General features: G+C 32.3%; 1 protein-coding gene across 11 annotated transcripts in view; it reads left to right on the forward strand.

The window, feature by feature from the left end:
* The window catches only part of LOC148822750 (cAMP-regulated phosphoprotein 21-like), a 140,787-nt gene that overhangs the window by 51,030 nt on the left and 76,606 nt on the right, over positions 1-13,151 (forward strand). For all 11 annotated transcript variants that reach the window (XM_088928716.1, XM_088928717.1, XM_088928715.1 and 8 more), the window contains 3 exons: positions 1,655-1,714; positions 3,015-3,155; positions 10,800-10,908. In XM_088928716.1, coding sequence (XP_088784842.1) covers positions 1,655-1,714; positions 3,015-3,155; positions 10,800-10,908 — 310 coding nt within the window. The remainder of the gene's footprint in view (positions 1-1,654; positions 1,715-3,014; positions 3,156-10,799; positions 10,909-13,151) is intronic.

The following is a 13,151-nucleotide window of genomic DNA, read 5'->3' on the forward strand; positions in this document are numbered from 1 at the left end:
GTTAGTTTGTTTCAGTGTAGCCAGTTAGTTGCACACATGATTTTTTTGGCATTGACTTTGTTGTTGTTTTTCGGGAAAGGGAGTTGTGAAAATGTGTAACCTAGAAATCATTCAAAATAAACTTCCCAGAGTTCAAGGGAGATGCAAACACATTTTTACTTTGGTTTCATAATATCACTAATCTTAGGTATTTGTTATTTGTGTTTTAATGCCACTTCAAGCTGAAATGTTGTGGCATTAAATTGTAGATTGTTGATCTGATCTGGCCATCAACCGTTTTACTCCCCCACTGTCAGTATTCACACGTTTGCTCATTCACATCTGAAGAACGTTCCACAGCTTCCTTTGTTTTTCCTTTGCAGCCTACGCATGCTGACGCAACTCCCTACTCAAATTCTTTTGCTCACTCATGTTCATTTGTGTATTAATAATATGAAAATAATTACATATAATTATTGTGCTATATATAATAAATATATGAAGAATACTATATACATATTATTTGATTTAAATATTACAGATAGTCTTTATTTGTTAATAATAATAATTAATTGTTATTTATTTCTAAAAAAAGTAGGTCTAGCACATTGGCAGGGAAGCAGACCAAGATAGCTGAACAACATTTTTGAACAAACTTTTCGTTTTCCATTGCAATGACCACAACAGAAAAAGTAATTAAAATAAGCATGTCAAAACATTTCCTAAACAACCACAAGTGACCAAGTTTAATTAGAATCAGTTGTATGAAGAAAATTGAATACCCCACTAGAACCAGCTAAATATGTTTCTATGCATAAATTAATATTGTTAATAACATGCAGAAACTTATTTTTATTTTCAGCTATTTTCAAAATGTCCTTTTAGTTACATGATTCCATATTAATATTCCATATTAAGTGGATTTCAAAAAGTATAAAACAGATAATATTTTTGTTGTAAGAAGCTTGTTTTCACTAGCATCTAATATACCATAGTGCCACATATCCATCATCTTTGCCCAGTGAATCACAACGACGAAGTATTCTGCAGTATAGTGAAGCAAACTGCAGCCCCTGTAACACATTATTGTTTTTTAACAAGCATTCTGGATGGCTCCATCTATAATTATAACCCCCAAATTGTAAAAAATATCCCAGGAATATACCCAAGCAGTTGGTAATGTTTGAGGCACCTGAGTTCTTTGTTCTCTGGCACTGCTGGTGAAAGAGGAATAAATGAGATGGGATAAACAAATATTTATTAATAATGACAATAACTAAATGGCACACAATGTCACACACAAAATAAAGTGTAGCACTATTTACAAACAAGACATCTCAGAGGCATACATCCTGACCAACTATAAAGTGTAGCACTATTTACAAACAAGACATCTCAGAGGCATACATCCTGACCAAGTAGCAAGAAAACAATATACCAGTGTGCAGAAAACCTATAAAATGATTAACAGGTCAACTATAGAGTTAAAACTGTTATCTAAATCTCTCTTCCTATAAATTTGGACTTTCTAGCTTCCTATAAAAGTGAACTTGACCCTGTCTCAAAACAAATTTTGTAGTTTTTCAATTGAATGCAATATAATGTAACAGTTGCTGAAATCATGTTTTTGTGCCTTTATTTCATACACATTATTCTCTTTTTGGCTTTATTACAGGGACAGAATGATGCTGTTGAAAATGGAGCAAGAGATCATTGATTTTATTGCAGACAATAAGTACGCAGCTCATTATTTTTTGTTTCTAGATGGTTGTATGCTCACTTGAAAAGCATAATCAATGATACAGAATTTTTATTAAGCCCTTGGCTGAAAAAAACAAAACAATGAGAAAATGTTTAAATCTGCCGCAAAATTAAGCAGCATAAACTTGCTATAAAAATGTTGTAATTGATTTTAAGATAATACTAGTAAATTGTCTTTCTCTATTGAACCTTATGTCATGTGTCATCTCTATGGAGCTATTATTTTTATGTGGTCTTGCAATTACTTAACTTGCAGCCATATTGTTTTGACATCTTTGATTAGCTTTGGTTGAGCACTGCTTACTTATGCTTACTTTAAAAGGAAAATAAAAACACATTTTCAGTGTACATCATTTTTAATCTCATCAAAAGGCCAATGTCTCACCCTGTAAAGTATATATTACTCTGAAAAAAGTCTCTCATCTGAGGATTGACTCAATTTTATTTTTGATCAATAGGGATGGGGGGCAAGATAGATAGATACTTTATTGATCCCGTGAGGGAAATTGCAGTGCAACAGCAGCTTAACACACACAACACAGCCACAGTGTAACGAATTATATAATAATGGTACAATACATACAATACAATACAAGAGTTACTCACTGTCCGGATGCACAAGAACAAACTAGAACAGAACAGTACACAGAACACAGAGTAACTATAGATATAAATCTATAGTTTTTAGAAAGTTTTAAGAAAGCAAGAAATAAGAAATAAACAAGTGTATATAGCCTAAAAAGGAGTCCAACACATTTTCTATGTCTTTTTATAATTGGTCCAGTTAGGCTTTAAAATCTAACATTTACAAATATGCTGATTTTAGATTATTGTGTGTGTTTAGATTATTATATGTTGTTCTCCAAAATTACCAAAAGATTGTAGTCACAGGAAACTTATCATTTTGACGGTTGTTATTATGATTATTGCAGTAATGCTTGTGATACTATACAAACACATTAATACCTTTTTGTTTGTGGATTTCCAAGCTGTCTGTTAAGCTTTAAAGATAAATAGTACTTCAACAAAACAATACAACAATCTTGCACTAAACAGCTTAAAGAAACCACAACTGTTAATGCTCTAACCAGCATCTCAGAATCATATAAACGAATTGTATCTGTTTTAATTATCTTTTGTATAATTTTAATTATATTAAATGACCTATAATTATTCTTTCTCTTGATGATATTTTTCAAAATGGCTGTATTTTCTCATGAAATTATATATATATATGATTTGTTTTTGTCTTTTACACTTTTTTTCTTTTTCAGTAACCAATATAAAAAGTTTCCTCAGATGTCTTCATATCACAGAATGTTAGTGCACAGGGTAGCAGCTTATTTTGGGATGGATCATAATGTCGACCAGACAGGAAAATCAGTTATCATCAACAAAACAAGCAATACAAGAATGTAAGTACAGAACATAATTGACATATTCTTAATGTATATAAAAAAATAATGGATATATTTATTCAACATTTTAAAAGCAATAGATATTAGAATGTCAATGTTTATGTCTATTCTTGTTAATTTTAGAACACTAGCCTTTGTTTTATATAGAACGTTTCAAGGTACACCATCTTAAAGTGCTGTGAAAAAATAATTGATTGAGACTATCATTTGCAAAATAACAGAGTAAATTAAACAGATTTAAAAGCTACTATATAAAAATGAGTTTTATGACAGTATTTAAAAATGCTGATTGACTGACAGGACCTGATATGGTCAGGGAGATCATTCCATAGACTAGGAGCAATCAAACAGAAAGCATGGTCACTCAGTGTAGAGAAAGTCATACTGGGGAGGGAAAGAATGCCAGTGGCCAAAGAGTACGAATGATGTGTAGGTGCATAGGGAGTTAATAGTTCACTGATGCAGTCACAAACCAAACCATTTGAGCCATTTCAGTAAGTGTATCCCTTTTAAATGAACCACCTTAGGTAGGGTTTAAATATTAACATGAGCAAATGTCATACTGTAACACAATTTTTGTTATAACTACAGTACATACTGTATTTATACAAACTTAATACATACTGTATCTCCAAACAGTATTGATATATAAACAATAGGCTTTAAAAGTATTGTTCTGCCTAACTTTTTACACTACATATTATGTAGAATAATTTCCTTTTTGTGTGGAGAAGTCAATTTTATTCTGTAAGTCATTTGCATATTTTTGTTTGTGCGTGTGTGTGTGCCAAGATGGAGATTACATTAAAGTAAAAAATCGAATGCACTCAGCACTGAAAACTATACACATGAAATAATAACATAGAACTAAAACAGCTTTCATTAAATTTAGCTGATGAGGGAAATACTGTAAATTATGGCAAGGCCAATACCTACTTCTTGCAAAAGAAGGACTCAGGGAAATGATGGATATGCATGATTCTATTTTTATTATTAAAGCATGCACTTGTAAATTACTGTTCTCAGGTAACAATTTTCCACATCTAAAAAAATATGATTGACATTCTCATATTTAACTGAGGTTAATTGAGCTATAAAACAAAGCAGTGTATTTAGAAAATGACTTTTCTTGCTGTTCAGTAATGTTTTCTATCTTAGAAGAGAGTTATTACTGTATATTAATATTTGAATAATTGTCAATTTGGGATACAAACATGGCATCTTGGTAGAGAGTGCTTTTACACTCTCACACCCCTGACATAAGAAAATCATTTCTTTCAGTTTGCAGTTATGCAGTTATATGCATTGATTTTTAGTGTTTATCATTCAGTCATCTTACACATTGCATTCTGACTCCAGCTTTTAAAGATTACATATTCAGAGTGCAAATTAATCACATGCTCATACATAATCAATACATATTTGCTGCTATACTGCAGCATAAAATCTGAAGATTTACTATTACAGCCGTCTCAGTTCTTACATCAAATATGTAAGCTACACTTTGACATGTTAAATGGTTCTGTGAAAATGGGCGCTGCTCCTCGTTTTGGAGTCATCAGATAAGAGGAGTGAGGACACAATCACAATTTTTCTACCTTTCAACACTGCACAATTTATTGCACTGTTTCTCTGTGTTGATTAGATGTGTGGTGTACCTCAAACTTACACACACCACGTGCCGTATCACAATTGTATTAATGCACAGAAAACTACATATTAGTAAAACAAAACAGTATATACATATATATATGTCAATATACAATGTATAATAATCAATCAGAGTACTGTACATGAATGAATAAATATTTACAGCTAAAGTATAGAGCTGCTGAATATACAGTATTTCATAGGATATAAAGGTTTCATGAAGTGGGTTGACCTGTAGTCCTCAGTGCTACAATATGTGCTATGAAGAGTGCAATATTAGTGATCTTTGGAAAATAACCATTTTACGGAATTAGGTTGGTGATTTCAAAATTTCCTTTGCAATCTATTATATGTATTTAACTGTATATTGGATACAGAGATGTAAAACATCATATGTCTGATAGAAAAATAAATCACTTCATTGTAATGCATTTCTTGTCTCTGAACCATTGAGTTAAATACAAGATAAGCTCACTTTATTGGCAATATACAATTTCTTGTATTAGGAATTTGTCTTTTCACATATCCCAGCTTGCTCTCCACAAGACACACAGGCGGGGAGAGAGAAACTTGGGGTCAGAGCGCAGGGTCAGCCATATGGCACCCCTAGAGTAGTTGGGGTTAAGGGCCTTGCTCAGAGGCCCAATGGAGTAGGATTCCTCTGCCAGCTGTGGGATATGAACCAGCAACCTTCCAGCCACAGGCGCAGAGCCTTAGCCACAGAGCCACCGCACTGCCCCCAATACAATATGGTGCAAGCAATATTTCTGTATTACCTTTCACATTTGTACATATTTAAAATCACAAGTGTGAAAGGAAATTTAAAGGTAAGTTTTTGGTAGCAGTTGTTATAGTCGCTTTTTAGACTAGTAATATAGTACCACTTGAGTCTCTTAATTACATTTAAACATATTTACTGATCTGATCAATTTATTGAATCGTGTGTTGTTTTTATTTTATAGTTCAAACTACACAAGAAAAGAAGATCTATGTAGAGAAAGTTTTTGAAAAATGTATTTTAAGGTTCCTGATTTAGGCAGAAATGCAGTGTAGTGCTTAGAATTCTGTACTTATGACTGGGAGATGGTGTGTTTACTCCTGCTGTACCCTTGGTCGAGGTACTTCTCTTGGTCAAACTCAATGGTCAAGGTATTCTTCCATTAAAATGCCCTTCTGTAAAAAATGGTATTCTCTAATAATTTATTTAATAATAATTTATTAAATAAAGTGAAAACAAATTGTGATATCTTCTTGATGTATCTGAGTGAAGGTTCATTTTTTATTAAGATAAAACTACAGTATGATAAAAAGAAAATACTTCACAGAATTATTAATATTACATTAATACTTTGGTCTACTGCTGGGATTGAATCACTTAATGGCTTTTACACTTTAATTTCTATTTGACACATTTGTAGTAATGCAGTGATTATGAGAACACAACTGCTATATTTCCACAACAACCTGCATAAACACTTTAACTATTAAAGGAAATTGTGAATGCTTAATCCATTTACAAATTATATCTCTATTTTCAAAGATCTTTTCAGATTTTGTTTAGGTAAGACCAATGCAGGTGCTTGAATTCTGTGTTTTCTACATAACTGTTAATGTCATCTGATTTCAGAAATTAATTTAATATGTTAATATACTTTAAACCTAGTAATAAGCATATGATCTGTATACTCTCTTGGATCCCAATTTAAAACATACTCTGGAGTATACAGTACAGATCCAGCCATTCAAAAATTGTGGAGTACGCTGCATTAAAACGTGGTAGGCTTGGTGCATCTTACCGCATTATACCACATGCAAATTGAATTATGATAATAGTATCCGGAAGCACCTTGTAAAACCTTGTAAAATCACCAGGTGGACCTAATAAAGCTTAACGTCTCGTGTACAGCATTTGAACTGTCGCCAGAAAATGCCCAGTTTCAAATCCCGGTCACTGCAGAGGGATAATCTTTTTCCAATTAAGAATTTAAATTGTATACTCTTTAGATTTTTTATAATTTTAAATTGTGTATTACAGAATGTTAATCATTAAACATTAAAAAGTCAGTATATTTTATAAAAGCAAGATTGCTCAGTTGGACAAACGTACACAACCTTCCACCTTCATCATAAATAATTTAATTATAAATATTTTATGCATCAAAGTCTTTAACTTGGTAACTTAGTGGGTTTGGAAAATTGGAAACATTTTGACATCCGTCAAACATTTTGACATCTGTTTCTATTTAAAACAACTTTTTTTGTCCTTATAGTGGTAATGGACAAAGCATTGCACCCAATTGTTCAAAGCGTGATCAGCGTATTACTTTCAGTTTGTTTCTTATATAGTGAATACATAAAAATAGTCCACTATTATAGCTTGTTGTTGGGTCTGGCATGAATTTGTGTATCTGGATGAATTAAGTGATGGTATTGTGATTAAGGATTTCTTTGCAAAAGTATTCTAGTTAAACAAAGGAGGGAAGAAGGGTTATTTTTACAATTGGCAGATTCTGACTAATTTAATTCCCCTCATTTAGCTGAAATGGATAAAGAAATGATGCAGTAGTTATATGTATTGGAAGGCGCTCTGTTTTATTAACAGACACTCCGACTCAAACCTGTGTTGTACAGTGATAGAGACGTGGGTAATGTCTTCTCCAATAAACAATGTGCTTATCACACGAATCCAGCTAAACTAGAAATTAGACACAAAAAGAGTATTATTGGACAATGTTGTGTGGCTCTGGTGGAATTTCTCTGTAAACTGAAGAGTTATAGAGGAGACACGTTGTGTATCGCCTCTTTTTACACTTGTAAGAACATTCCAATGTTAATGTAACACGAAAGATATTATTAAAATCCCTTTAAATCTGAAACTGCTAACTCTACCTCACACCAATGTCAAGATCACGGTTTCAAAATAAAAAAAAACATCAAACCTTTGATTGGATGAGAACGTCACGATTGTTTTGCAATAATGTGAAACGTAACAATTTCTTACAGTTACTATCAGTAGAAAAACGCCAATGTAAACGTCATATTTACAATTAGTTGAAAATAAAAATGTAAAGTTCTCTAAAGGTTTCTCAGTCAAGAGGTGACTCAGTTTCAGGTGTGAAGAATACAGATCCCCAATTCAAATGCAGCCTAAACCTTTCCCCACACACCCTGCCCCCAAACATCCTGCGATTGGAATATACACAAACAAAGCACTGAAAGCTTTACAATAGATGATCAGATTTTTCGCAAACCTAGGGATAGTACATAATTCTGACTTTATGAACTCACACCTGGGATTCGATTTATTCAAAATAAGTAAAAAAAAACTGCACCAGGTACTAGATCTTGTTTATATTAAAGTTATATCACTGGGCAGTGGTGGATGGTTAGTGGATGGTGGAAAAATGAGTATTAAGAAACAGGACATTTGATTGCTGGTTGCCTTTTATTTATTTTTAAAAATTAAATAAAAAATAATATACAATGAAGTGTTCCTGCCTAACTCAAACACTGTGTGACTTTAAAAGCTGTAAAAAATGGTTAAGATAGCAGAAAGTCACCTTGCTCATACAAGCGGCTCTGTTAAGCAGAGTTTGTGTTAACTTTGTCAGTGAAAAAAATGACTGCGGGCACTTTTCCGTCCCCCCAGGTTGTTTTAAAAAAACTCACTCTTAATGGGCTAATCCGTCAGTCATAATTTGATTATTAGGAAATATAATATGGAATCGCGTATCTAAAGAAATGAATAATTATATTAACTTAAGGATCTAAATATATGTATTTATATAGATGGTAGTATTACTGTAATCCACTTTCTTTGTAAACACATTTCATTTTTAATTTGACTCATTCACGCATGATGAATTATGAGAGTGATAGATTGAGAAATGATGGAGGTTCTTGTCAAAACTGCATTCCCCATAATGCAGTGGGAAATAATGTGCCACCCTCAGTCACCTGACCAGCTGATGCACTGCATCAGAGATAATGACTAAAAAGAATGCGTTTCTTTTACTGTGATAATGAGCTCAAGTATTCATGAAAAAGGATAATCACTTAACTCACTTAACTTTGAACGTGTTTTGATATTTAGAAATACTAACAAATTCAATAATGTTGATAATATTTACTATTTCAGTTTTTCAAACAAATGTTTATTTCTTAAAAGAAAACTCATGGCGACAGCTGGGTTCGAAACCCCAACCTCCAGCAAAGCAGAGGCCTAAGCCATGACACCAATGTGCGTTTACTAACTTCACAACTGTTCAGTATGTTCTCCATTACAACTATAAGCACAATACAAGCTTTTATTAAAAAAATGAATGTCAAAATGTTTCCAAAATGTCCACAATATGTTTACAAACTATTTTAGTAGCTTAGTTACACGACTCCATATTGATATTACTATCAAGAGGTATTAAATCAGTACAAATGTTTTTAAACGTTTAATTAAAAGTGGTTTTAAACTATCTAAACCATTTTTTCCAGCTTTTAAAGTCACACAATGTTTGAGTTAGGCAGGAACATGTCATTGTATCTTATTTTTTATTTTTTTTAAATAAAAAAAAATGTTTGCCCATCATGTTGATAGGCTGTTCTCCGATTACTGCAATTATAAAAAAATAACCATTCCCCCATCCCTTGTTTAACTTAAAGATTTCCATTATGAAATGCTTAAACACAAAACCATCATGTGTCAATTTAAGTGCCCTTCTTTCAGTTGGATATGCATGATTAGCAACACAGGGTCATTGTTATGATTTCTCTATTATCAAGTCCCTCAACTCGTTCACTTGTGGTTATTTTGGAATCATTTTGACATGTTCCTTTTAACTACATTGCTGTCGATATTGTAGCAATAGACAAAATGAAACGCTTGGAATTTGTAATGCAGGGCGCTCTGAATGAGTTGAACTTTGATGCAGGACAAATAAATGTATTTTCCACAACCTATACTGTAGTGGCAGTACAGTAGCAGTTTGAAATTATTCATTGTTATTAATAAATCACTTAGTTTCGAACATGTGATATTTAGAAATATCAAAAATGTCAATATAGTGTCCATAATATTTGCTTTTTTAGTTTTTTTAAAGAAATGTTTATTTGTTAAAAGAAAACTCATGTTGACAGCTTGGTTCAACCCCCAAACCTCCTGCCTGAAAGGCACACGCCTGGGCCTTTGCACCACACACGTTATCACAGGTGAATGAGTTAAACTGATGCAGACATTTACAACAAAAGTCTACTACTGTGATAATTTGAGCTATGTGAATATAATTATATCATTATTAATTTCTTTAGATACGCGATTCCATATTATATTCCCTATTAATCGAATTCTAAAAAGTGCGTTTTTTTACTGCGATAACAAGCATAAGTATTCACAAAAATGGTTAAAACATTATAACTTTTTATGAAGTATATAAACATAATATAGTCAAAAGGGGCACGTAAAAACTTTTCCAAAATAACCACAGTATGTAACCGAATGAAAGTCTTTGATGGTTAAAATGTTTAGGAAGAAAGTGGAATACTGGTGTGCATTTTTTATTTAAACTACCAATACCAGCCATATACAGTTTACATAATATGTTTATGTTCCTAAATTAATATCGTTTATGACCTTCAGACGCATTATGCTCCTCTTCTTTTTGTGGTCAGCTACTAAAATTTCCCTTTAGTTGTAAAATTCCATATAAATATTCAATATTAGGCAGATTAAAACATGCACAGTAAAGAGATTAAATGATTAAATCATTTCACCAACAACCAATGCACCAAGAGTGCCCCAGTCGGTCATTTTGGCCAGCCAATCACGTACTGCGGTACAATGCCGTGAACTGTGGGTAATTTCGCACAGTACGGGTTTGTACCGTGCATTTTGAATGGCTGCATCTGTATATTACCTGCTATGTTTTAATATGACATGCTGATATGAAATTGTGTGTCTGACAGCAAGACTTTCTTAACAGTTTGCTTATGTGCCAACAGACCCGAGCAAAGGTTTGGAGAACATATAAAAGATGACACAAGTGAAGACTCACAGAAGAGATTTATCTTGAAACGAGACAGCTCCAGTATTGATAAGGAAGACAATCAGGTATTCAGACTTGCTATGCATGTTGTCAGTATCAATTGCCATACTGTCTCTTGGCATATTTTATTCATTTGACAGGGACATGCTATCTGTATCACTAGGTTTCCTGGAGACACACAGCATGATTTTAATTTTTTGTTCTGCATTGAAAACATGTGTCTGTATGCCATTTTTTGAGGACTTCAAAGTATAGCCACAAAATACCACAATAGTCATGAATAGGTGACTTTTTTTGCAAGTAATTTGGTATGAATCTGAGTAATTTTAAGACATTTATTAAAAAGTTTGACTTTTTTGTAATTTATCGAACCCTATCAGTATGCAATTCCTTCATTAGAACTGGAAAAAAAATATATATAGTGTTTAAGGCTAATTCAACGTCATACTAATCATATTACCAACTTCTTTTCATGTCATAGGAAAAAAACAGATCTCTCAGAAAATGTCAGCAATTACATTACCTTACACTTCTGTTGGAATTCTGTGCACATCTGAAGAATGATAGGCTATAATTAAGCCTTGTCTTACAGCCCTTTAACACATACTGTAGCTGTCATCCCCTGGGATAAACTACATCACTAATTGATTTGTAAATACGTCTGCAAATGTAAGTTTGGGGTTGGGGTATTTCATTATAATGAAATAATTTAATCTGCATTTTGAAAGCGTAATCGGAATGCTTTGAAAAATATTTTTTTTTCTTTGTAAGTCAATAATAGACATATTCATGCCTAACATAAAGGCCTAACTAAATTACATTTTTATGGGAATGGGAGATAAAAGTGATACTATGTGAAAGATGTGAAAGTGATACATTAAGAATGGCAGGTTATTATTGACTAGAATTCAAATTAAAGAAGACATTTAAGACCCCTTCAAAAGAATCTTTTAGTAAAAAAAAATATACTGATTTTCATAACCCAAGTACATCCCTCTGCTATACTGTTTGTCTGCTGCTTTGTTTTACCATCTGAAAAGAAAACCTTCTGGTCCATGTTTTGGCACTTTGGAAGGGAGTTTTGCTTGTTGTCTAGGTTTTGCTGCTGTTGTCCATAGATATGACACATTCTATAAGCAATTTCCAGAGTGAGTACTTATTTAAATTTTTAAAGATGCAACTTTTTTTCTACTGTATGCCAGTTTATGTCTTGTTTGAAAAGTACTGTATGCATCAAATGAGAGTAGACTATCAAGTAAACACACAATTTGTCTTATATGTGTTAAAATTTTAGGATCCAGTGTTTAGATATTATACAGCAAAAGATCTTTTTTGTAAGCCAGTTGTTTCTTTCATGGCTGATGATTAAGAAAGAGCAAAAAGCAGGCATTATTTTTAAGCCTATTTTTTTGTGTTTTGTTTCTTGCTTTTTTGTCTTTGAGCCTAGTCCACTAGGCACCAGCTCTTTGTATTTTTCAGTAATTCTGGTCCTGATGGATTTCATGTTTTACATTCACAGGTTACATCATGCACTGTCGAGTACTACTCATTCAATATAATTATAGAATGTTAGAGATTAAATCATAAATATATCATCATAATATCATTAATAAGTGGATATCATAGTTCTGAAAACTCTTTATTTGATATGCAGTATTGCTACAGCACCAAAGTATAGACGCCAGAGGGTTGTGCCTTTTTTTAAGGAAACAGAATACTCACTAACTTGTATTGCAAATTCTAAAGTGTTAGATAATGTGGTTAAGTTGGACCAGGTCTAGGTCATGCTGTATATGATGCGCTTGATGTTCTTGAAGGAAATATTAAAACATATTTCTTCCATGCTTAGTGCACTATTCCTGCAAGACTGTATTCAATAAGCTTTAATAAACTTTAGTAGATATGCCAGAGCATTTGTCTTATGACTTATAGATAGATATGGTTTATTTTAAGACTTATATATGAAGTGATGTGTGTGTGATAAGCGAAAAGTGAAACTTTTTACTTTGAAAAGTGAAATGTATTTTTTACATTATTAAAAAATACCTAACTGTATTAGTATTATCTGTGAAATCTTCTACACATGCTAAATGTATTCTTTTAATAATTTTAAGTACACTAAGGATAATATTATAGAATTTATAGAATGAAACTCAAGCATAGAACCTTTTTTCATGTTACTCTTCAATGAAATTAAACTTAAAAGACCTTTGAATCAATTCAAAGGTCACGCAATCAAATGACGTTTACTCCTTTCTACATCTAATAAAAATAGAAAAGGTTTAATTTTTTAACTATGACAGTCATT

This window comes from Atractosteus spatula, chromosome 12 (genome assembly GCF_055471065.1).
Source record: "Atractosteus spatula isolate fAtrSpa1 chromosome 12, fAtrSpa1.hap1, whole genome shotgun sequence".
In the NCBI taxonomy this organism is placed as follows: domain Eukaryota; kingdom Metazoa; phylum Chordata; class Actinopteri; order Semionotiformes; family Lepisosteidae; genus Atractosteus; species Atractosteus spatula.